Genomic DNA, 27019 nt, shown 5'->3' with positions numbered 1-27019 from the left:
AACTTTAAGTGAACTATATTTTGAGTTCTAAAATAGTTCTTTTAATTTTTATGCATCTAAGAAGAGCTCAGTGCTATTGGAGCATTGTTTAGCATTTCACTAAGGTTTGACACCAGGTGTTAGTCATGTCTTCTTCCCACTCAGTAGTTTGTCTTTTTTTACAGTTTTACCAGCAAACCACAATCATTTTGATAAAAGCACATGACTTTTTTTTCCTGTTTATTAGAGTAGCCCAAGGTCTCACTGCATTTCACATCTCATTTTATTTGGATGTATTTTTAAAAATAAAGTGTGTTTGCATTCAAAAGAAATCTGTCTTACACAGAACATCCACCAATAAAACAATTGTCTCTATACTAGATACACTAGAGAGGCAGGAGTCCGCTCTCTGGATCGGAAGCTGGGAGCTATTTGCAGAGCAGTGGCAGTGAAAGTGGCAGAAGGACAGCACAAAGAAACAAAGCCAGATCGTGCTGAAGTGGATGAAGAAGGTGTGTTATCTTTTGCGTGTTTTATTAAAAGGGAAACTTCTAACGTAGTCACTAGGAAGCTGATTTATCAACCTTTTCTCCTTTTTTATGCTTCTTTAAGGGCTCTGTTTTTAAAAGCTTTGCAAATAGAGTGACATTCTTAATTATGCATGATTCAAGTCATGCTGAATTGTGGCTGGGGACGTAAGTAGAGTAGTTTCAGCCTGACAAGTTGGTAATTCAGAAGTACAATGGATCTGTTTCATATCTTAGGGATGCAGTTATGATTTGTGTATGTTTTTATGTCTTCCTAGGCTTTTTTAATGCAAAGATTAAACTTTTTTTTTTCTTCAGTAAAAGACTAAGCATGGTTTTAGTTATTGTATTTAAAGGGGTTCTTTAACTGTGCTGTGCATGCTCTGCCAGTTCAGAACTCAATCCGGTTATTTTGTTGTACTCTAAAATAAATGTCTGCTTGAAGAGCTTTGAAATTAGAAAGGTTTAGGGGCTCTTTTTATGTGCCTGTTAAGACTGCACTTATTCTAAGTCTCTTGAAGCTTTGGTAACTTGTCAACTTCAGTAAGTCTGTTCTTGTTTCCCATATGTACAGACAATAGTGATTTATCATTCCCAGTCATCCAACAGACTGAATGAAACTAAACATAACATTCTCAAATAGCAAAAATACTCAGGTAAATCCTTCACCAGTAAAGGTAGACCTCTTTGTAGTCTTGAGATACAAGGCGGAGAAGGAAGAAGTCAGGCCCATAATCCAGTTCATGTGCAACATGCAACTGGTGACTGCTCCCTTTTTCATCCCCAAATTAATGTTCTCTTTAATAAAAATGAACATCCATACTGTGTTTGGTGAAACATACCATGCAAAGCATAGACAATTGTGCTTTTATTCCAGCCAGTTGCTGATGGAGGATATCACTGTACACAGCAGTTTTCTGTTGAAGGCTTCAGAGTGCTCATTGCAGCACTAGATGTCTGCAGGAGCCTGCAGTTCAAGGTAGATGAAAAACATGAAAGGACAGAATCTGAACCTGAAGTTGAACTTCTAAAATGTGCATAGTCCTTAGTCTCAATACAATCTAGCAAGTAGGGTGTTGTGTGTTTTGTTTGTTTGGTTTTTAAAGACTGCTGTGAGTCCAGCTGACATTTTCTGACAAGAAATACTGCCAGTCCGTCAGAGAACTGTGGCCAGAGGACACCAGAAAGCAGAAACTGCAGAATGGCTGCTTACTTTTGCTCCAGAATACTCACAAACTTAAAATACTAAACAGACCCCTGTGGGTTTGATGTGAAAGATTCCACAACTAAGCTGATGTGGAAAAAACCTTTAACATCTGTACAGCTAGAATAGTTCTGGACTGATTTAGAGGAGGACAAATAAAGAGACTTCTTATCTGTTCTTTTAAAACAAGGCAGCTTACAAGTCTGAGTGGTGCCCCCCCCCCTTTCAGAGAGTAAATCCTGGGGAAGGAAATATAACCAATATTTGTACTAACAGTGGTATCAATTAGAAGAGTATATGAAGAAGAGTTTTACCCATAGTAAAACCTTTTGTAATTTGTCTCTGGAAATCTGTTTTTTGACAGTCTTTCAGCTTTACCTTGCCTTTTTTCCCTAACTCAGTATTTCCCTTCTGAATCTTCTTTTACCTTGTTGAGTTTTCTAAGATCATCATGATGTCTGTTGAAACTGTAATATCAGAAGATTGAATTTGGTCTACTGTTTAAGTGTATTCAGCTCAATTTCCTCTGAATGTTTGGCTTAATGAGAGTGAACTCTCACAGTAGCAGTGGCTGTGCATGCATAAATGACTGTGCAGTTTAAATTGTCCCATCTACATTAAAAGGAAGAGCTTTTAAGACATATTTATTAATGCTTTCCATTTATATTATGTGCATATTGTCTCCCTTCTCTCCTCTGTGCTGGATTTTGCTGAAGTCAACACTGAGTTTGTCGATACTCCTGTGATACCTGAACTTGCTCTTGAACCAGAACACTGAACCTTTGGGCTGTGGTGGCCAGGGTTACTAGCATCTTTTACAGTATTTCTTTGCACTGAAGAGTAGATGTGTCCAAAATGCGCTTAAAAGGTCTAATGTGATTGCTGAATAAAAAAAAGTGTCATTCTGCTCTTCAAGCCTTGTGATAAAATAAACAAAAGTAGGTTCAGAGCACAACTCCTGATACTATAAGAAGAAACATTTTACTGTTAAAGCAAAGAACAAAAAGGAACTGTATTAGGTATCTCCATCCAGTGGAGAGAGGTATTTACAATGTTAAAATTAGCACTGTACTTGCAACTTAGGTATTTACACTGTTAAAATTATACACTGTTAAAATTAGTACTGGACTTGCAACTTACCAAAGCTAAGTGAAAACAGCAAGTTAAGTGCTTCAAAAGAGGGCAAAAGCTAGCTTTTTTGGTTGACACACAATTTGGAGTAAGCCCAGGACAAATGAGCTGTGAAGAGTTGCCTTTGTACTTCTGGAATTGAAACTGTCCATAAGAAAAAGCTGTATTAACAAAAGGGAGTCCGAGGGACAGGTGGCTCTGTAGTTAAACTTTGGTATTACAAAGACATGTATAGAATGGTGCAGTCTGCAAAATGTGTTTTACTTTGTACTAATCATGCTTATACCCTGCTGTATTTTTAGCAGAATATGTCACTTGTTGGGAGTGTATGAGAGTAGGACACTTTTAAAAAATATTTTTGTTTAGTTTTCCTTCAGTCTGTTGAAAACAACCAAGTATTTAAAAGAAAATTCAGAAAGACCCCAAATACTTGCAAGTTGGTGCAAATAATGGGATTTGTAGCCTAAATTTATTTCTTTGGAACTTTTTTTCCTGTTGATTAGTGGACATTTGTGCAGTTGTGCATAGTGGTAATGAATTTTTATTTCATATAATGAATGAGTCTGGAAGAATAGTTAATCAAGTTATTGTCTCTTAATAGTTTCATTTAGAATTATTTCTTGATTATTTTTTTTTTTCATCTGTATAAAGAGACCTATAAGTCATTTTTGCTTTACACATTTGTCAGTTACTGATGTGGGATTGAGACTACAGTTAGTGCGTTCATATGTCATGAGCTGTCAATGTCAGAGCAAGCTACAGGCTTGACTTGTAGATTCTAACTTGCTAAAGCATAATTTGTGTATGATTCGTAGCATATCAAAATAGTAATGTGGTGCCTATTGTGTTTACTCAGCTGAGAGCATTCTGGCTTGTGGGTTTGTAAAAAAAGTTGAAAGACATTAAGTGGTAGAACCACAAAATTTCCTTCATTATACTGATTAAATCAGATTATTAAATCAAAGTGGAGCATCTGTTTTAAAGGCTTTGTAAATATCAGGCTTTTGACACTGTTTGATAGGCTGTAAGAATGGAGGATACCTGCCATAGCAGAACTGGTGCTAGGAGATATGCTGTCAAGCCATATTTAGCACTTTCCAAAAATACATGACTGAAATACACTGGCAGATTTGTATTGCCTTCCTCAATCCTTTGACTTCTGAGCTTTAAGCTGAAGTTGGCACGTGGAGGAGTGTTAGTTTGCGTCAGTCATTGAATTTGTACAGTGAACTTCAGCAAAAGCAAATGGACTCATTTTTCAGACCTCTCCAGGGAGTCATCCTTGTGTACAGTAACACTATCTGATATTTTACTGAAACAGTATCTAAGATTTATGTGACACTCATCTAGTCTTTGACACTAGAAGAAATTCTAGGAGTCACGAAAATATGTGAAACTCTCCTTCCTATTTTAGTGCAACTGCCTTGAGAATACAATGCAGCAACTGTGCACTAAGGCATCATATCATGATACAACAGTTGAAACCCAGAGTGAAAAATGATCTGTCTGATTCAGACTTGAAAGGAGATTTAGGACAGGTAATATTTAATAACTAAAAGTGATTAAATGAGGGGTCTATCTATGTTGAAACCAAGGCTTTGAAATATTTCCATAACCCAGGAATACAATACAGTTTATTCTACTCCTTGTGAATGAAACAACACTTGGTTTTGAGTTTAAATGCAAGTTTGACTGAAGTGGTCAATGTGAACTGAAACATGTAGTCTTGATTCTTCCTCCCTCAACTTGGGCATAATGCATTTTATTCACAAAACATTATTATGCATGACTGTGGGGGATTTTGTTTGTTTTTTAGTGTGTATAAGGGCCTTAATATAGCTGGGCTAACATCACTGCTTTTGCAGAAAGTGACCTGTTCTGCATTCTAGCCAAAACTCGGCACCTCCAGCAGCACAGGATCTCCCATAGCACTGGGAAATGAGTTTATGAAGTCTGATCGTCGTAAATCCCACAATGGTATGACTGTAGGCACTCAAGTTTGAGCTCAGCTGTGCCAGCATTAGTATACTTACCAGCTCTGCAGACTGTAATATGTGGTTCTTTCTAAAAATTGCTTGGAATGTCTTCTGGTTTAGGCCAAAAAGGCATAAATGTTATGAAAAGTTGGGTTTATATACAAACTATTTTTTTACCATGTTAATTTATCTAAATATTCCTGCATGAAAACCTCAAATTCAAGTGGTTCAAGTCGTTATTCACGTTGTTATTCTAGATCAGGACTGATGGAATGTAATTATTTTGAGATAAATTTTCTGATCCTGTGGGGAAGAATGCACATAGCATTAAATTTAAGTATACAAGTAACTGTTAGTAGGATTGGGGTCCCAGGAGGGAGTTCCTTTCCAAAAGAAAATCTTTTAGAAGTAATGCTTCCCAAGTATGTAGTGCATAAGAGTTAAGTTGGACAATGGAAAATTGCTTTTAAGGCATAGTTTCATGTCATGCCTGGCTTTGAATGTGGACCATTGTCAACAAGGGCAATCCCATCCTTTCCTACCTAAAGGTAGTTTTGTGGAGTTTATTAGTTTGGAGGGACTAAAAGAATTCTGGGTCGGTCTGTCATGTGCTAAAGCATCTGCTAGTAAATCAGCTGAGAAAAAAGAACATGCTGTTTTCCCTTTAATTGCCCACAAACTTGAAACCTTTTCTTTCATGCTGATAGTCTCTTATATCTCTTCATAGCAATTCAGCAAATCAGAATATGTTATGTTAAAAGCTGTTTAAAAACTTTAGGTTTCTATTATATTCTTCTATCTTGGCCAGTAAGTATGGCTAGAAATCTTTGTGTTTAAGACTTTGTGATGGGTTAACTCTGGCTGAATGCCAGGTGCCCACCAAAGCCGTTCTATCACTCCCCCCTCCTCAGCTGGGCAGGGGAGAGAAAAATATAACAAAGAGCTCGTGGGTCGAGATAAGGACAGGAGAGATCATTCACCAATTACCGTCACGGGCAAAACTGACTCAGTTTGGGGAAAATTAACTCAATTTATTACAAATCAACCAGAGTAAGGTAATGAGAAATAAACCCAAATCTCAGAACACCTTCCCTCCACCCCTCCCTTCTTCCCGGGCACAACTTCACTCCCGTATTTCGCTACCAACCCCCCCCAGTGGCACAGGGGGATGGGGATGAGGTTTACGGTCATCACACATTATTTTCTGCAGCTTCATCCTCCTCAGGGGGAGGGCTCATCACACTCTTCCCCTGCTCCAGCGTGGGGTCCCACCCACGGGAGACGGTCCTCCACGAACTTCTCCAACGTGGGCCCTTCCCACGGGCTGCAGTTCTTCAGGAACTGCTCCAGCATGGGTCCTTTCCACGGCGTGCAGTCCTTCAGGAGCACACTGCTCCAGCGTGGGTCCCCCACGGGGTCACAAGTCCTGCCAGAAAACCTGCTCCGTGGGCTCCTCTCTCCACAGATCCGCAGGTCCTGCCAGGAGCCTGCTCCAGCGTGGGGTCCCCACGGGGTCACAGCCTCCTTCGGGAACCCACCTGCTCCGGCGTGGGGTCCTCCCCGGGCTGCACGTGGAGATCTGCTCCACTGTGGACCTCCATGGACTGCAGGGCGACAGCCTGCCTCACCAGGGTCTTCACCACGGGCTGCAGGGGAATCTCTGTTCTGGCACCTGGAGCACCTCCTCCCCCTCCTTCCTCACTGACCTTGGTGTCTGCAGAGTTGTTTATCTTACATGTTCTCTCTCCTCTCTCCGGCAGCTGTTTCTCTTTGTCCCAACCTTTTTTTCCTTCTTAAAAATGTTATCAGAGGGGCGTTACCACTATCACTGATTGGCTCGGCCTTGGCTGGCGGCGGGTCCATCTTAGAGCCGGCTGGTATGGGCTCTCTCGAACACAGGGGAAGCTTCCAGCAGCTTCTTACAGAAGCCACCCCTGTAACCCTTGCCACACAAAACCAATACAGACTTACATATTACTAGTGCTTAATTTAAATATGTTTTATGACGAGCTGAGAATTGCTACGTGTTGAGGAAGTTTTAGGTTCTTCTATTTGCTCATTTCCATTATAACTCTAGAGGAAAGTAGCAGTCTTAAATTCTTAAATCTTTGTGCCATGGAATTCCTTTTTAGATTAAATCCTGAATTATATATAGTAGTTCATTGTCAGTATGTCTTCTTAGGAGTCCATTTTCTTGCAAATCCTAGTATTTACATGGAAGATTTTGCTTCGGGAGCTTGCAAAGGCAGATTCTTGAGGAACATTGTCGTGATCTTTGCTGAGTAGCTGCAGATTCTGCTCTGAAAATTTTACAAACATAATCTTTTTTTGGTTGGTTGATTGTTTTTTGCATTTTTTTGGTTGTTGTTTTGGGGGAGGGGTGTTTGTTGGTTTGGGGTTTTTTTGGGTGGGTTTTTTTTTTTCTTAGGTTTTCCAATTTTACATGTTAAAACAACTCAGTACCATGCTGCTTTTGTTTAAGCAGTAATGTAATAGTAGATCAGCAGGTGGTTCCTCCAGTGCAGCGTCGAGCTCTGTTAAGGGCACTTTTTGAATTTTTAGCTTATTTCTCCACCTTAGAATGAAAGATGACTAAGCTGTTGTCCTAACCAAAAGTTCTGCTTCTGGAAACTTGAATTTAACTGTCTTGTTTTAGATAAATGTGTCATTTAACTTGTACTATGGTTTATGGCTATTCATGCGGGATAGGTAGGGAACATTTATTTGTCATCATTAATGGAAATCTTAATTACTTGCATCTTTCTAGATTCTTCATAGTCAGCACTTCCATAACGGTGGTGAAAGATGATGTTTTTTCCTTCAAAGAAAAAGTTAGTGTTTGTAATTATATTTTTGGAACATCACTGTATGCTTTTATAGAAAATTAGATAATGTCAGAATTTAGGTTAATATTTTTAGAAAAAGTCTGGAGTTTGTTATAGTTACAGATTATAAAATGGGGTCTACTAATTAGATTATATAAACTCAAAGAAAGAGTTTCTGATTCTTTTAATAGGGCAGGTGGCCTCAAAAATTACCTACTGATTTGTTTACAAGAAGTCTGTCTCCTTCAGCTGTATACACAGAACTAGGTGAAATAAGAGCAAGCAGAAATGGAAAATTTTGTTGGGTAGTAAAATCTTGGTATAGAAGAAAACCAGTTGTTTCTAAACTCAGTTTTCTTTTAAAATATGAATTGTCATATCAAATTACTCAGGTTTTGAAGATCTGTAGTGTTGAAATTGCAGTCTGAGTTGCAAGAATAGCATGCAGGTTATGTTTCCTAGACCTCCTAGTATTTATGCATTTGAATTTATTATGTACAGAAATAGTAGTTCAACAACAATATAGAAACATGCTGGAACAACAGGAGGGCCATCTGACTAAGGCAGTGTTTACAGTAAAGGAATGGGATTTATGTATAGAGCAATGAGTTGTACAATGGAAAGATTAGTGGCTGTTGGATAATAACTATTAGATTTGAATCCTGAATGAAAGCTGAGTTGGTGTTATTATAATAATAGTGACGTAGAATGTTTTCCTTGATACTGTATGAAGGCATTAGTATTAATTGCACTGCAAAAAAATTAACTGTAAAAAGGCCTTTATATATCAGGATTAATAAAAGGATAGTTTGTATCTTGTGAAAGGAGACATTCTCTCTTCATCCGTTCTGAGAATTACTTTTGCAGCACAGAACACCTCTTAATGTTATATTAAATAGATTAGATCAGTGATTTGTGTTTTCCTATGATTGTTTAAATTCCGGCATCTTCAATTATTGTGCATGCATTAATATGCAAAGGAAGACACTTTCTTTGTTGAAAGTAAAAAAGATTTGAAAGAAAGGAAGCAACAGCGTGTAATTTCCCAAAATATGGTGCAGAAGTCTTGAAGCTCAGTATACATTCCTGTGTAATATAGACTATTGCTTTAAGTGTATCTTAGGCTTGTGGTTTTGGGGTGGGAAGAAATATCTTCACTATATGTATGTGTACAATGCTTTTCTTAATGGCAGCCTCAGGGCAGGGAGGCACTGCCATAAAACTGCCACAGAATCTTAGAAATATCTGGATTGTTCAAGTATTTTTCATTTCTCTGATATATGTTTCACTAAAATATTGCTTAGGGCTCTTGAGAAAATAGTAATGAGCCTTTCGCATCTGGATCAAATTCTGTGGGGAAATGACTCCCTGCTTATATTCTCCTTCTGTATACAGTCGCTTAAGTAAATGTGCATTGTAGGCCCAGTACAAATGAAGTTGAGCTTATTCATGCAAACGACCGGCTGTGTAGTCTGGTTTAAAACAGTTTTGGGGCTTTGATATTTATATGGTCCCCATTACAGTTCACTTTTGTATAGAAAAAACATTTGTAGAGAAAGCAAATTTTAAGGAAATTCTGCTAAGGAAACAATTGTATAGGTAAGAAATACAGTCATACTATAAATGGAGGAAGGAAAGAGCACACTTTTGAATCCATAACTATTGCTTTAATTATGTCGTCCCTTCCTGATGATGCTTGAGTATATTACATTCAAAAGTGCCAGGCTAATTGGGTTTTATGGCCCTTTCTGAAGAGTACATCACACCTGTAGGTATTTCTGAAACTGCCTAATAATTTGCTCTTCAAGAAATTTTTTGCTGCTAGTGGTTATTGGTCAAGACCTCTTAGAAATATCTCATCCAACAAAGGAAAGAGGAGAGCCCTGTGTATATTTCAAGACAAAAGCCATAGGTGAAGTTGTTATACTGAAATTGAGGTTTTTCCACTAAGCAAGGACTGTATATGCTGTGTTCTGAACTGGCTGTTGAACAACGAGGGACGTCAATTTTGTGAGTTAAGCAACCTGATCTAGTGAAAGATGTCCCTGCCTATGGTGGGCAGGTTGCACTAGTTTAAAGGTCCCTTCCAGCCCAAACCATTCTATGATTGAGTAAAGCCATAATAGTTGTAAGGGACAAAAATCAAAGTAAAAAGTGTAATGTCAGAGTACGTGCTGCATAGGCTGCAATAAAGGTGAGCTGTGGTATGTTGGGGTAGTGGTTCCATCTGACAGCCTGGAAGGAGATGGCACACCAGGGCTGGATGAGTTAAGCTTCCAGTGGAGCTGGTTTCCATATGATCTACACGTAACAGCTTCTGCACCTGGTCAGCTGGTGTTGAGGTTATGTGTGTGAGGATTGGGCTGTGGAGAGGAAGGCAGAGTTACAGAGCAGTAATTTACACCGTCCTTGTTGGATGCTGTGAAATGAGATGTTATTGAATGTAATGTAGGCTAGCTATAAGTAATGCAGCCATGTGGCAAAGCAATGTATGTAAATCTGGCCAAAATGTTCCTACTTTATTTGACAGAACTTAATTATTAGTGTCAGAAGTTAAGCATTTAAATCCTTGCAGAAAGAGACCACAGAGAGCACAGTTGTAAACGTATGTAAAAAGAACAGTAGTTACTGAACTTTCAGTATTTCCACATTCGGCTCTATATTACACTACATTAAACACGATCATCTCCTACAAATACTGGGTTTATGCACAAATCAGATGAAAAGTGCAAAGTCCTAAATGAACTTAATGTGTTTTCCTATGTGACCTAGTTTAAAATGCATTTAAGTGAGTTGCATCTCTGTCAGTGCTCTAGATTTAATATTATCTTTGCTGAACAGTTAGAACATGTTTAGGCTTAATAATTAAATTTGATGCCATATTATCTTTATTTTTACAAGATTTTTGTGAAAGATGGTTTAAGCACACTTTCCTTAACTTTCTGAGCATTTCTTTGAATATTTTTGTCTGTCATGAGACTCTTCTTCTCTCTCATGGCATTCCTGTGTCAAGAAAGACTGCTACAAATCCTAAATTAGACTTTCTTCTCTTAGATTGCAAAGAGCATGTCACAGAAGACGCGAAAACAGAATCCATCAGTGACACAGCTGACCTGGCTCTGCCACCTGAAATGCCGATTTTAATTGATTTCCATGCTTTAAAAGATATCCTGGGGCCACCCATGTATGAAATGGAGGTAACATCCTCATTTGTTTCTGCTTGACTGCTGTTTCTGTCTGGTTTGACTAGTTGTCTATTTTATTGCTATTGACTGAGTTTATACAATATTAACTTTTTGAAAAATGCATTAGTAACAGAACTGTGTTTCATTGTGTTCCACCAAGTGTTTTTTTCATCTAACGAAGTTTTTGTTTTATTTTGTTTTAATTCAGGGTACATAAATAACATAATGGCATGACTTTCTGTTAGCAGAGATGCCTACAGCAGTGCTTAAGAATGTGGTGGTGTTTTTTCAGTTCATAACAACTTTGCTTTTGTTTGGGGGATGTTTGATGGCCTTGGGAAAGAAGCCAAAAGTAGAACCCAGGAATCCTGTCTCTGAGGCAGCTGTGTTAAGGACTGTCCCACATACCTCCTTAAAGCCAGTCAGCATTTTTGGGTATTAAAACGACTTCAGTTTGCACCAGAAGCTCTCAGACATTCTTTAGATTAATGTGAATCTTAGCTATTAAAAATGTTTTATCATCAGTCATGCACCTCCAGCTTCCTAGTACCAGCTCTGTTCCTCAAGTAGGCATATTCCAGAATTTTTTCTTTCCCCCATCTGTATTTTGCTGCATTCTATGAAAATGCCATCAATTGAAGTAGTTTGTTAGTTTGGGATTCTCTTTTCACTATTTACATTGCAGTTATTCTCTGCTTTACTTCAGGTCCAGGTGAACTGACCCGAGTGTAAGTAGTATATATAACGCTATGACAGGAAACCAGTTGCTGATGGAACGCTAAGTTTTTCTATCTTTATCCTGGAGAAAAGATCAGTAAACCAGTAAGTTATGGAGAAAATAGAAGTTAAGAGAAAACTTCCAGAAGAGACTAAATTCAAACTTCTAAGAACTTCCCTGTGATAGTTCTTCTCTCCTAGATGAGAGAACCAGACTCCAGTGGGATTTGGAGGACAAAAAGGGGACAAGATATGCAAGGGAAGCGGGAGAAAATGAATGATTGTTAAGGAATGAGTCAGTTTTTAGACCTGAACTGATGTATTTGGATATGAAGATTTTATCATGGAAGAGATTCTTAATGAAGAGACAGAAATGAGGATACAAGTTGAAAGAAGACAGCACTATTGATTGTGTTAGAGGATGATGATGGTAACAGTGGAAGTTGAGGGGAATGGGAGGCAAGGAAGGTCAAGTGATCAATAGACCAGTACACTATGGCTCTTTTGGCTGAGGTTTTTTCACATTGGTCATTTGTGTTCTGATTTTATTTCTTTTTACTTTCAGAAATTAGAAGAGGTTGCTCTTTAGGCAAATGACTTTATTGTAAGCAGCTTACATTTTTTCTTTTCATCCCTCAGAAGCCGCTATACCCAATAATAAAATCACACAAGACAGTTCAAGGCCATTTTAATTAAGAAGGTAGTGTGGATATACTTTAGCTTGATTTGGAATGACTGTAGCCATCAGACTATTTGTGATACTGCTGTGGAGTCTAGTCTGCTACTAGTCTTTTCTCACTACCTGACTTTTAGAAACAATTACTGAAAAATAGCATGTGGGTATTTTTCAGAGAAATAATGTTCTATCTGAACTTTCATTTTGAAGTATGTTATACACTTCAGACATCTGGTCTTTGGAGCTAAAGCGCTGCAGGATCATTTGGCTTTTTAGTGCTTAAATAGCAGATGCACATGAAGCCATTGTAGTAAATTGAACTTAATATTCAAGCCAGTACGCTGATTTCTACAAGTGATGTTTATTAGTTTCATAAAGGTGCTAAAAAATAAATTGAATTTTGTAAATTTGTACAAAAGTTCTGGTCACTTGCAACTCTACTCCTAGTAGTCAGTCAAGAGTAGAATTAATTCTAACAAATATGAACTTATCACACTTTTTAAAAATCAGATTGTAGGCCAAGAAATGTGCTAATATGTGACTTTCCTTAGATGTTCTGCCTAGTTTTGAACTTTTTCTGAAGTTGATTTTTCATTTAAATTTGGTAGTATGGCTGTGTTTCAAATAATTTCTGCTATTTTGTCCTTTTTCTATAGGAGTAAGTAGTGCAAGTAAAATTTCTGAAGTGTGGTTCTTAATTCCAAATATACAAATACATGAGTGCTGGCTTGGGGTTTTTTTTCACATGAGCAATTGCTATGGATATGCATATAAGCATGTCATGGATCTGCTGGCCTGTATAAGCTGAAATAAGACTGACTGAAGCTTTTGACTTGTGTATCAAAGGTTTTTTAAATGTTTCCTTATTTAGCAGACAAATTAAGTAGTGCATAAATAGACCTAGAGATGAATCCATACAGCATCAATTCCCTGAGCAGCTCAGGATTTATTTTCATGTACTGTTTGCTGTATTTATTAATGAGTAAATATTTTTCAATACACACTTTATGATTTTTTCAATGTAAATTGCTCGGATAGCCACATAACTCCTGTTTTAATGAGTTTTGCCAACTAACCCATTATTCCTTTGAATTTTCTCAAGTGCCCCCAAGATTCTTTCAAATGAAGAGTATAGCTCCTGTCTCAATGACGGGTGTTTCAGATTGGCTACTGGTGTTTTTTCTGGTTTTGTAGTCTGCAGTGTGTGTCTCTCTATATATCTAGCCTTTAAAGCTTTATCTTTGACCTGCATTTTGCCATTTATATTTAGTTGAAATAAAGATACAGTGGAGGCAGCCAGCATGTCAGTACTTGGATGAGACTGAGCAAATAGAACAGAAAACATGACATGACTTAATTGATCTGTTATCCTTCAGGGAATACCTTTAAAAGAAATGATTCATCTTTTACCTTTTCAGTGCATTGCTTGTGTATTTTCTGCAGAGGTCTCCCAGCAGAAAGGCATGACAGAATACTCAGCTTATACTTGTAGGATTAATTCATTTATCACAAATAAATAATCTTACGTGTCACCCTACAGAACAAATGCTGGAATAAATCACATAGTAAGGCTTTGGAAGAATAATCTTAACAGTAGTTTAAAATGTAAAAGATTTAATGAAATGTTTCAGCACAGCATGCTTTTGGGGGAAAGGGTTTATAACATATCCAGAGTGTTTATAATGAAGTATTTCTCATTTGACTTGGATTTTAGCACTTTTTTTTCTTTCTTTCTTTCTTTCTTTCAACACTTAATTCTGCTCAGTTAACAAAACATTATTGGCACCACAGGAAGGCCCATCAGAATTAGTCTGTATCCTCATAATGTGAGTGAAGTTAAAGTGACAGAAGCTCCAGGTCAGTGAAATTACCTATTCTAGGAAATGAAAGTGCAGATGCCGTAAAAGAATAGCTCTATTTCATGGGACGTACACAATTCTAATTAAGAAACAAATTAGGTTATTTTTTAGAAGTAAAACCTGTACAAAACACCGATTTAGATAGGCATTTTTATCTAAGAAATATCAGTCTTGTGGTGATATTTCTGGGAAATCCTCCTCCCTTTAAGGGAAGCTGCTGTTACATATTTTGCCTGCAGTAGTTTGCTAGGGAATGAATCAGGAGAGTGGACTAGAAAAAAGGTTTGTACAGTCAGGTTGGGAGAACCTATGGAAGGATGACAAAGATGCTAAAGGCCAGCAAGTAATTTAGGACTGGTTCTCATCTTCCCATTATGAATCAGTGACTTAATAGCTTTTTGTCAATTACACTGAATTATAAAGTAACTCCAAAACTGCAGACTTGTGGATGATGTCTCTTTTCCTTTATCTTAGAATAACCTTAAATATTTTAAAATAACTGACTGAGCTAAATGTTAAGACTTTAATTTTGCAGTGTCCAGGCAGCTAAAATGTATCTGACAATATGTTCATCTACTCAGATTACAGCTAAATTGTAGCTGGGGTGGTCTCATCTACAAAAATTTTCAAAACCACAACTGTTCATGTAGGTCAGTGACCTCTTCTTCTGTCATCTGACAGACATGACCAGTCATCAGCTGACTCTAATGGTCATTTTTGATTGAAGTTGTTTAAAAAGTATAAGTAAGGATTTTTTTTCTAACTTAAATTCCTCTGACTTTTTGTGAGAAGAAATTATTCAGAGGTGCCAGGAGTGATTGAGTCTTGTGGAGCTCACTCTAACACTTCATAGGTATGTTTAATGTAATATAACATACTTTCCTGTAAGTATTGTATGGTTGTATGGGGTTTTGTGCGTGTGTGTTTTTAGGGATTTTCAAGGGTCTTTTCTGAAGACAGTTATCAAAGCTGTCAGGGTGTTTTCTATACGTATGCCTGTCAACATGCATCAGTTAATATTCAGGTGAGGAGGTTGCAGTAGAGGTAGTACAGTCTCTAGCAGTACAGCAAGAGAAGGTGCTGGCCTCTGAGTCTACCAGTTAGTGCAAAGAATGATGTTTGAAAGGTGATTAACACTTACTACACACCTAGTTTCTCTTACAAGATCTCAACTTACTTGTGAAAGTAGGAAGAGGTACCTACCTAGTCTGAGGGTAGATGAAGGAGTTTGTACTGAGGTGAGAGAAATGATGAGTGATTAGAACCTTTTGGGTTTTGATCTTTAGTCATGTTCACTATTTTCTGCCCCTGAGCTCTCAAACAGTGGAATTAATTCTATAAACTGTTTTGAACTGATACACAGTTAGAGCCGGTGCTAACATCCAGTCAAAAAAAAAAAAGGAAAAGAAAAACCCCCAAACCAACAAACCTTGTTGATGGCTACTTTTGGATGGGAGAATGTATGGACAGTTACTTTTGTTCATTATACCTGATACGTTTGAAACCATGACAGGTTGCCAAAATACACGATTGTCTCAACTGTCAAGGAGAATGCTTCAATGTTGTTGGTTTTCAGTGCAACCAGGATGAATTGATTTTGTTAATCTGAGTTACTAAGCAATTACTAAGCTAAGTCACTGTAACTATTAAGATACAGGGAATGGATGAAAATGCTTGATAAGATGAGGTATTTTGAGACCGTAAGAATGAAGGACTCTATTATGTACAATTTTCTTCAATGCTAGAAAAAGAGATGGCCATTCTAGCTAAATTATGCTAATAAAAGCAAATGGCATGATGTCGTTCAAAATATGTAGATAACTGAGAGCCACAAGAGAACCAAGGAGAGTGGATGTGTGGCTTCCTTTGCTTTAGTGTGAGATAAGTATAGTTACTAACTTACCTGGTTGTCAGCTAGATCCAGGAGTGTAACACCAAGTCCCACTGGCCTCTGCTGCTTGTCCCTCTTGACAGCTGGAGTCTTGTTTGTGCCAGGAGCTCCTGGGTCAGCATAGCTTTGCTATAGTCAGAGTTGGCACTACTTGCACCGTGGCTCTGCGGTGTGCTAATTTCCCTCAAACCAAGAAACAGTGATCCTGAGTGAGGGTCACATTTCAAATTTTAGTCATCAAACTTAGAAGACAGCGCTTGACAGTTCAGTATAGCATTTAGCAAAGCATATAATACAAAATCAGAACTTGTTACAAGAAGCATGTACGTTTAATTTCACTTTCTAGGACTTGAAATGCTTTTTCTTTATTGCTTCACCAATTCTGTTAGATGACAGGAACAACTTGCTCATGCATCTGAGTTGTCTACAGCTACAAGTAGCACAACTTGTGTGTTTGTGAATGAGCTTTTTTTTTTTTTTTTTAAAATGTGCATCTCTTGGCCAGTAACCAGAGGTACCAGCTGTAGAGTGAATAGTTGTTCACTCTTATTGCATAAAGGAAGCTGTTTTCTATTTGCAAAACAGGAAAGAGAAACTGAGCATTAAGAATTTTATGGTCTTGATTTTGATTCTATTTTTATGATGGGGATAGATTTCGGCCCAATACTGAAATGTTAACATTTGGCTCCTATTTAGAGAGTTCTTGTTCTGATAATCTTATGGAAAGCTATATTGTTCTACTTAGGTAATTTACTGCTGCTGTTTCACTTACAAAACTTCAGGCCCGTGTACTACTTGGGGAGTTGCAGCAGCATTTCTAGTGGGCTAACAGAGAGGCATTTTACTAAGGGACTAGGATATGTAATGACTTACTGTCTTTGGAGCTCGCAAATCAAAGTATTTCTAATACAGCCAGCTCACAGCAGGGCCATACAAGTATTTCTGCCTCCGGACCTAAGGTACATGGCTGTAAAGGAGTCTTTACAGATTTCTCTGATCTTGCAGCTGGGCTGATGGTTAAAAGCAAGTCAACTTTGTGTATACCGAGCTTTGCCTTTCCAGTGTCTGTTCAAAGTCTGATTAGTTTACTTCTCTGCTAACTCTTCAAAGGAAGCAAAATGAAAGCATTAAGATTATGGTGAGTTGTGCAGTGCAGAATTTTAATATAAGTACAAATGCAGATTTCAGAATTGGAATTCTTTTACTATGGTTCTGTTGTGAGGCTCCTTTGACTTGATTTCTGTCCAATAAATGAAACATTTCTTTAAATCCTCTAAACAATTTAATGAAGATTTCATCCCTTTCAAGAAGGAATCAAATTAGCTTTCAATTCTGCATTTCAGTAAGAAGCAAAATTATTTTAAAATGGGCCTATTGCTTTATTTTACAAAGGAGTATTTGTCTTTTGCTCTAGTCACTGCCCGACACAGTAAAAATTCATCCAGTTTCTTTTCTGCCTTGTAATAAATACACAACTTAGTAGTTCAGAATATGCTGAATACCTGTATGAACTTTCATCAGGGTTTCTTCACCTCCTTGAAGCTCAGGAAAACAAAAGGACTTTCTGTATATTCTAAAAGAATCTCTCAGACAAAGGGGAAAAAAAATCAAAACTTGGAACTTTCATGGGAAGTATCCTGCCTCCCTTCTCTTAACACAGGAGACAGGATTGAGAGACCTCCGTTACTCTCATCAGTAACTGGGCATAGGCGGACTTTTAGATAAGTAAGTAGGTCATACTCTTGTGTGGAGTAGAGCTTACTTAACTACTTGCAATTACTAATGGGAGGTAGTCAGATTTCCCATCCTCTTTCATATCTAGCCTGCTATCAGGCTCATGTTTTCATTTTTCAAAATTATTCATAAACATTTGCAATGAACAAAATCAGTGTGTTGTCTTGACAGTAGCTCAGGCAATGCAGCCACCTTTAAAAAGGCTTTTAGGTAACATTCGGGAGCAAAACTGGCTTTTTCATATCAGTAACAGAGTCACGGCAAATATACCTCTAGCAGATGGCTTAAGTCATATAAGCATTCAGTCAGGATAGACTAAATACTTGTCCTTTGAAGAGAAAGATTCTCATTGAACTTCTGGGGATGTGGAAGGTTTCAAGAATGATATAAAACCAGATGTTTGCCATTGCCCTAAGCTAAGCAGCCACATACAGCTCCTATTCTGTAATTAATGTTTACACATAAGGCAGAATTACTGCTGCATTAAAAAAAAAAAAGGATCAGACACTTGGGCTTAACTTTTGTGTTTTAATGGGTACAGTTGTTTTGAAGGCAACTATCAAACTGGTTTTGCAATAGTTTTGTTACACGTGTTTCCTAAACTGTTTCCTGTGTTGTTTTCCTTCAGGTGTCTGAACGCTTAAGTCAGCCAGGAGTAGCCATAGGCTTGGCTTGGACTCCCTTAGGGGGAGAGATCATGTTTGTAGAAGCTAGTCGCATGGATGGAGAAGGTCAGCTTACTTTGACTGGTCAACTCGGAGATGTTATGAAGGAGTCGGCGCATCTTGCAATTAGCTGGTTGCGCAGCAATGCAAAGAGATACCAGCTAACCAATGGTAAGTTGGGAAAAAATGACAATGTCTAGCTCTATTGCATTGTAGAGATTATATGCATCCATTGGCCTCTTATTGCAGGGATGCCCATAAAGGAAGCATTAATATTGCATGGAAATTAAACGTCCCAAAATGTGGTATTTTTCAGTAATTCAGCAGATTGTAACATTGCTGAGTAATAGTGAAGTTAACTCGTATTCGTTGTGGAAATGTATTAAGTGTTGCCTTAACAGAGAAAGGGTTTTCCAGCAGTCAGTGCTACACTGAAGATGAAATCAGCTCTAGAGTTCCGTTTTGTACTTCTTTTCCTGATTCCTGTCAAGCTGAGGTGTTAGTGGCCTGGGAAACAGGTGGGTCTAGGCAGAACATGAGTTGTCACTGTGGATTCTCCCACTCTGGCCGGTCCCTCCTTGCAATAACCTGGAAGGCTGTGGACAGCCTCTGAAGATGCTTCTCCTTACTTGTGGCAGACACTGCCTCTTACTCATTTTTACATTCAAGCTTTCCAGCAGTACTATTATGACATAGATATAGATACACAAGTCTGTAGTCTTCCTCTAAAACAAAGACACAGTTTCTGTTAAAAGTAGGTTTTCGTAGTCTTAAGTTTTAATATTGTGAGCATTAGTTGCGTTTGTATGGCTGCTGTTGAACTGCAGTGCAATAGGACTTCTAGCCAGGAAACTTTTAACTCTTTTGGTTTTTTGTTTGAACGTCCCAAGAGTTCCAGAAATGTGCTTTCTAGTTTGATCATCTGCTGAATAGTCATATAATTGTCCAGTCAGTATCTGTCATTATTTATGGAAGTTCAGATAGGTTAAATATGAAATGCTGCTGGCATTGACTGTATACACGTCTACCTCTCTAGTTTACACTCTTATGTCCTACAGGTTAAGTAAGGTGAAACGATGTAAATGAGAGATTTACTTTACAATATTGGCTAATGCTGGGTTTCTGTGGAGTGCTGATTTTGTGTTCTTTGCCAATTGACATTTATGGTTTATGACATAAAAATCCCTGAAAATTCTATGTAGGAATTCCTTGGTTTCTACATTAGTCCCTACTCTGAATTTCCCAACACCTGTGAAAGCTGAGCTCATTGGTTAACTTGTTATGGTTTTGTCTAGGCATCTGGATGTAGGAAGGCTTGCTGGGTTTTCTTTTTGTTTGTTTTCTAGGGCCTCTGCAATATAGTGTTGTTTTTTCAGCCTACTGTTAAAAATAGTGTTAAGACTTTTAGTTCTCTGGTGGGCTTTTAGAATAAAGACCAGGAACAAAATGGGTTTAGATTTTTCACATTCAAACCATTCTTTTTTTCCTTAAGCTTCTGGAAGTTTTGATCTCCTTGACAACACTGACATCCATCTGCACTTCCCAGCTGGAGCTGTCACAAAAGATGGACCATCTGCTGGTGTTACCATAGTAACCTGCCTTGCTTCACTCTTCAGTGGGCGGCTGGTGTGTTCAGATGTAGCCATGACAGGAGAAATTACACTAAGAGGCCTTGTTCTTCCAGTAAGCATCATTTGAGAAAAAAAGCTAAGTTGTATTCATTCTCCCTATTCTGGATATAAAATCTGCTTATAGCCATTTACAAAAGCAAAGTCTTGCTGGATCATTCCTTAGCAGCAATCCAGTCTCTTCTGGTGCAGCTGTAAGCTGATGGAAGCCAGCCTGCTGTAGTACTTTACCACTCATCTGTCTGCTTTGCATTTTATGTTAAAGCTAGCCTTGACACTGTTTTCAGGGAAAGCACATTAAAATGACTAGTTAGAAAGGAAACCTAGAAATCTTAAAATTCAAGATGGTTCCAAAATATGTATTGCAATCTAAACATGCTTCCTCAAACTATTCCTGCAGAAGTACCTCCACTTTCTTTGAAAAGTTGTTTCTTAAAGTTCTTACAGTAATTGCATATAGGTTACTCTTGAAACCATCTCTCTGCATGTACTTTAGATTCTTAAATTTTGTTCCTTGTATATAGTTAGCTGAATGGTGTTGCCATAAAGCTTTTTCAAAGCATGAGGGCAAAGGGAAGTATTCAAACAGATACAGTTTTAGTTTTAAGTATCAAATGGAGCCTGGCATAAGTGATTAAGCAGCTATGGGAGTTACCATCTCATACCAACTGATGGATAAAGGAAGGATGAAGCTAGAAAACAGTACTTTGTTCCATGCAGTAAACGAGAGATAACATGGCCAGGTAGCAGACTGGAATGATCTCTGAAACAGCATTCTGGTGATACTTAGACAAGATTGCCTGTTGTACAAGGCTCTAGTGAAAAATAAACTCTGCATTAACTCTGATCTGGTGCAAGTTCGCTTAGCTTCCCAAATAAATTGCCTTTATTGCACCAGTGACCAGATTTTGCCTACTGTTTTAAGGTGGGTGCAAAAATTAGGTATCTGTAAATACTAAACCAGGTTTACCTTCTTTCTGAATGTTGTCTGGAATCTTACTATTATTAGTAACTTAAATCATAGGAGCATGCCATTAACTGCATCTGCTGCCTGAAAGCAAGCACTGGGGTAAGTAAGTATGTAGCATTGCCCAGACTAGAGTGATCACCATGAGGATTTACGGTTCACTACTACCTTGTTTTATAGCAGCCTCAGTTTTGCCCTTTGTGCTGTAACACAAGGCTTTCCTTTCCTCTAAAGCATCGTAAAATTACAAGTTTCTTCTAGAAGATGGTCTTTAAGTAGGATTAGAAAAGAGTTCAAGGGGAAGAAGCTACAGCTCTGTCTAAAAGAAAAACTAGTTTAAAACCCCTCTTTACAGCTCATTACAAACTAACTCAAACAGGTGTCTTATTGAAGTGGTGCCTGTTTTTCTAGCACAAAGGCATCGTTGCAGTTTTGGAGCATGCGTTTGCTTTTCTGTGCGTTTTCTGTTGTATAACTCAAGGATGCAATGCCACACAATAAGTTACTTAAGACTATTTCCCGCCTAAGCCCAATAGCCTTTATCTTGAAAATCTTCTGTGCTAATATAGGTGCAGGATTTTAGCATGCCATATGAAAAAATTGAGTTAAGGCCATTTTTCTTAAGAACAAAATAAATCCTGAAACGTAATGACTTTTCCACTATTGATATTCTTGTACCTGCATTCCTAGATTAATTTTTAATTTTTTGATTTTTTTTTTCCCTCTTGCTATTAACTGTTATAGAAAGGGTACTGTAGCTCATTAAACATATAATGAGCTAAAACTACTGTTGCATTTTTAATTGCTTTCCTAAATGATTGGGGGGGGGAGATCCTTTCATTAAAATTTAACTCCTGATGTGATTTGTTAGAATAATTACTTTATTAGATTAGTGTCATGGATTTTTTAGATATATTTCTTCTCCTTATTAGGTTGGGGGAATTAAAGACAAAGTCCTAGCAGCACACCGAGCTGGACTGAAGAGAATTATCATTCCTCGAAGAAATGAAAAAGATCTTGAAGAAATTGCAGTGAATGTACGGCAAGATTTGACTTTTGTTATGGCAAGCTGTCTAGATGAAGTTCTTAATGCAGCTTTTGATGGAGGATTTGCAGTTAAGCCCAGAGTTGAGCGTCTGAATAGTAAACTTTAAGCAGACAGGCTGAGATTACTTCTGTATCAAATTTAATAGAGATCAATACCAATCAGCTATATATGTATCAAGTATAACTATGAGCTAAACCTGATTGTTTAAATGGGGGTGTAAATGCAATCAAAATAAAAATACTACTTCTGCAGTTAACAACCTGAAACCACATTTTAGAGGCATTTGCTGCTTTCTACTATCAATTTCCTGATAGATTCAAGCATAAGAAAGCTGGAGCTGTTGAGAATTCCTTAGCTTATCTGGCATATATGTCTATAAATGTCAGCAGCTGATTACATCTTTTAAGAGGACACACCCACAAACAGGGAAGAATATGCAATTCTGTGAGCTATATTCAGAGAACACAAATTGCAGCAAACGCAGCACAGCAGGAGAGTCTAATAGATGCGGTTGTTACCAAAAAGCAAACTGATTTAGCACAAGGGTTTACTCATTTAGGAAGCAATATTCACTATGCTAAGGAGCAGTAGCATCAGAGGAAAAACAAGGTTTCTGAAATCTAAAAAATATGCTTAAGGGATTTGAATAGAAGCAATATGGTCTAAATGAAGTAAGTCAGTCCTTTCTGCACTCAGTTCTAGTTTGTAGCAAGGTCAATGCAGACATCATTTTTCAAACCTAAATACAGGAAGCAATTCCAGAAGAATTGAAATGTACCAATTCTTGTGTAGGAAGGGAGATAATGCACTAACGTTCACATACACGCAGTTGTACTTACAGCACCAGAAGTAGGTGGAGCAAACCCCAAGACTTTATGAAAAAGCCTGGTAACATTTTGGAGGGACAAAGTACGTGTCCTTCATTCTTACCTGATATAAATCAACTTGATTCTGGATGCCTACGTTCGGAGTTTAGCCTATAAAAATTAAATCCATTTAAATCATGCCAAGAAAATGCTGGAGCATTAAACTGCATTAGGTGCTGCAATACTGTGAGTAACAAGGTTTAAGAGTCTTGTCAGTGTCCCATCTCAGTTGATAGCTTTGTCACTCATCTTCCCTTGAATGTTAGTGAAGATAGAAGTTTAAACTTATGTAAGATCCTTGACTTTCACTGTTTTATAGTAGGGTTGACTACAAGAGAAAACCTGGTATGTTACACTCTTCTTGCTCATTAATTCTGAAACAAACTCAGGTATGCTTATGAAATGCAAATTGTAGCAGTGACAAAAGCCTATTATAGAAACAGCCTATAAATCAAACATAATAGTTTGTTTTGCTTTCATTGCCATAGATTGAAAGCTGATTTGCCTGGAACATAATAGTGCTGATAGTAATAAATTCCCTGGGTATTTTTGCATCTGATGTACAAAAGATTTTACAACTCTCACAGAAGACTTCATCTAATAAAATGATAAAAATAAACCCGCCTTTTGTTTCCACTATCTTAAGAATTCTACTCTTAGTCATTCCCTAGCCAAGTTCCAAGTGTAAGAAGCAACAAACACAGAGTCTCAGAATACTTTCTGCCTTACAAAATACTTGAACACAAAAAGTGCAAAGAAACTAGACAATCAGTAAAACACCAGAAAGGTACAGTAACTAATGTGCTGCTTTGCCTTTAATCAAAACCAATAGGGGGAAAAAAATTCTTTACCAAACTTAATGCAGATCAAATAACAATCCTGCACTACTTTTTGCACTAGTGAGAAAACAGACATGCATGGAATTCCAGTGCAGTCTGTTTATACACGTAGAAAAAACTGCATTTTTTTAGAAATAAAGAGGGCGAGTACTGTAAAAAAAAAAGTTTCCACAGCAATTTCACTACAGAAGAACAGGGAGTTGCTCCCAAGAAAAGTTAAGCAATGACTTTCTGTCTGCCACAGCACTCCAATTTGTAAGTCTTGTCCACATTGGACTTTATCTGAAAGGTGAGGGTTTTAATGCCACTCTGAAGCTATTAATGGGCATTTACTTACAGCTGTTCATGTTCCTGCTTGCAGAGCTGACTTGTTATGTTACTTTGTTGAGATTACTTAAATAAAACTTAAGCATTACCCATTATAGCGGATAGTACAGACACACTTTAGTGCCTTTTCTTTTGCCTTCACTGAACACTGTCAAGAAGAATAACAATCTGTTCAAGCAGCAAGCCAGAACAGTAAAGACCTTTTAAAGTAATTTCAATACACTAGGGATTACTCTGCTCTGCAAGTGACAGTTAAATGGACCTGATATTAAACATGTGTCCCTCAGAATATACCGTAAGATAGCTAAAGCTTATCAAAGGTAAAAAGAAAGCAGTGATGGCTCCTTTCCTCTAGCCACACTATAAATTGTTACAGATAATAACTATCCCACTAGTGCAATTCATGCTTTAATCATAGCAGCTTTGAAAAGATACTGGATAATACAACAGTATAGGCAGCAATACAAAACAGTTCACCTGCTTTAATTTTAAAGCACTACTGCGAATAAGAACTAGCAAAATATGTCAAAACAGAACCCAAACATTAACATCCACATTTCGCAAACATTTTCCTTTTAAGGCTTGGGTTTTTTTAAAGGGCAATGAAAAACAATGGCGGTAGTGCTAGTAGACAAATGTGAGATCTACTGTATTTCACTTCATCTGTTAAAGACAAATTTGAATACTCTTTCCCAATACAGCAAAGTAAAATAGTACTAAAATAAATAGCTAATGTTAAGACAATGCCAGACTTTAATACACCATTTATTTTAGATAAGGTAGTAAACTGTACAGATGTCTAGAGTGTAGTTGACTTACCGGATCCTCAAACTCCTTAGAGGAGAGCCACGGAATGAGGCTTCTAATACTTTTGAGGATCTGAACCTAAGTACAATCTATCTGTTTAATCATTCCATCTGATGATGAACATCAGATGTTTTACGTGGATTTTTTTTTTCCCCACACCAAATGGAGTAATACTAGTTTACATCACAGTAAGTCAGCATACATTAGTTATGCTATAGCATTTGTCATCTGTAAAACATGAAAAAAAAACCTGTCTGACCATACCGGTTAACTTCTAAAGCTCACTACAAATGCAATTTTTGAAGTCCCCTTCAAAAGTACAGTTGTGATCTTCAGCCCATTCTAGCCTAACCAAAATCACTGCAGCTCAGTGCCACAAGGTTTGAAGATTCACAGTTCTTTTGGGGACACAACACAAGTTGAACCATTCCAAGTACAAGCAGCAGCAGAGAACAGTCTTACACAACGCATGTGCTAATGCAGCCCTGTTTGTTACTCCCTAAGCCTAAGTCTCAGACTGCAGAGGGTTCTTACAGGCTTTCAGCTAGATTTTCTTCGCACAACTGGAGAGCTGAAAATCAGATAACCTTGGCAGGCAAACTTCAGTCCAAGCCAGCCAGTCACGAGTGAGCAAGTGAGACGGTCAGTCAGTGTATTCCTCTAAAAATATCTGAAGTATTTAGCCAAGTTTCTGTCAAAGACCAGAAGACAAACCTGAGGTAAATGTAGACAAGCTTAATTAGGTGAGAATAATTACTGAATTTAGAAGACTGCAAACAATTGGTTGTGTATTGGTAAGGGAAAAAAAGCTAGATTGCAGGATTTTTTGAAGCTTTTATCTACTGTCACAAGGTACCAATACATGTTTTAAATGATATCTGTGCACAGTTTGAACAGCCTAAATAACAAAGTTTAAGGAGTGAAACTTACTACATGAAGCCAACTATTTCTGTAGTATTTTATTAATCCAGCCTGATGGATTTTATGTTCCTTACCTGTAGAACTACTTACCTCATCATGCACCAAAATAATAAGAACAAGAGTTGTCTTAACAGATCAACTTCTGATAAGAAAGTTAAGACAGTGCACAGTAAATAAACTGTATTTTAATGTGTTACAAAAGTAGTTAATAGCCAGACTATGTCCCCAAACAGATGTCCACTACTACTCGGTTTGACAAAGATTTCTTTCAAATAGCTTGAGATGAAACAGCTTTTCACCTTACTCTTTTTTCTGTCTCTATGTTTTATAACACAAATACCATATACATTCGTGGTTAAATTTTTCACATACAGGCAGTCTGCATAAAGCCCAATATCCTTCAAAAGCCTTTATGGCTGGTGAATCACACCTGTAAGAGATTATTTGCATTGTCATGTGTATCATGTCACTAAAATATACAAACATCAGTTCAAGACAGTTACTTTAGTAACAACCAAAAGACAAGACACTAAGCAAGAGTATCAATGTGTCAAACTTTGAGCTAAAGCAAAAAGCAAAAGGTGGGGTTTTTTTAATTGCCAGGTATTCTTTTAATGACAAATATAAAAAGACTGAAAACATCTCATTCTGACTGCCTTTTTTTTAAAAAAAAAAAACAACAAATGGTCTGGTTTTATCATTACAAATACTGTGTAAGACAATACCTTCTTTGTACTTCAAAACCAACAAATACATGGATGCAATCAAGTTTCTAAGCATCTCTAAATTTGAAACGTGAATTTTTATTTTTTTTTTTTAATTCGGAAAATTCTCAATAACTGTTCATTTTTGTTAGAAGATAACTCAAAGTACAACAACATCTAAGACCTGTTTTTAAAGGAGCTTTCTTTCCTGATACATCTTTGAACATAAGTACTCCTTTCGAGTTCAGTACATTCACAAAATAGCTCAATTAAGAACAGTTATCACCAATGAATTGACTACTGGAAAGAGACAAAATTTACCAAACATACAGAAATATAAGTTTTACCATAGCAATTATGCATATCAAAAGATGACACCTGTAATTAATTTTAAAAAGATACAAAAAAGAGAAAAACCTGAATTACAGAAAAGAAAGTCATATTTATTTAATGAAAAACTAGAAGTTAATAAAAATTAGCAAATACACAAAAAATATACACAAACAGCAGCAATACTATGTAGTGACTTACAAAGGGGGGGGG

At 37.3% G+C, this 27019-nt stretch overlaps 1 protein-coding gene across 3 annotated transcripts in view; it reads left to right on the top strand.

The window, feature by feature from the left end:
• The window catches only part of LONP2 (lon peptidase 2, peroxisomal), a 55199-nt gene that overhangs the window by 24476 nt on the left and 3704 nt on the right, over nt 1-27019 (top strand). For all 3 annotated transcript variants that reach the window (XM_010585033.1, XM_010585032.1, XM_010585031.1), the window contains 6 exons: nt 361-491; nt 10697-10839; nt 18333-18540; nt 19862-20052; nt 21897-22314; nt 23264-23267. In XM_010585033.1, coding sequence (XP_010583335.1) covers nt 361-491; nt 10697-10839; nt 18333-18540; nt 19862-20052; nt 21897-22118 — 895 coding nt within the window. In that variant the 3' untranslated portion in view covers nt 22119-22314; nt 23264-23267. The remainder of the gene's footprint in view (nt 1-360; nt 492-10696; nt 10840-18332; nt 18541-19861; nt 20053-21896; nt 22315-23263; nt 23268-27019) is intronic.

Source organism: Haliaeetus leucocephalus, unplaced genomic scaffold (assembly GCF_000737465.1).
Source record: "Haliaeetus leucocephalus isolate CR32 unplaced genomic scaffold, Haliaeetus_leucocephalus-4.0 Scaffold92, whole genome shotgun sequence".
NCBI lineage: Eukaryota > Metazoa > Chordata > Aves > Accipitriformes > Accipitridae > Haliaeetus > Haliaeetus leucocephalus.
The sequence above is the reverse complement of the archived record's forward strand: the minus strand, read 5'-3'. Positions and strand labels throughout refer to the sequence as shown.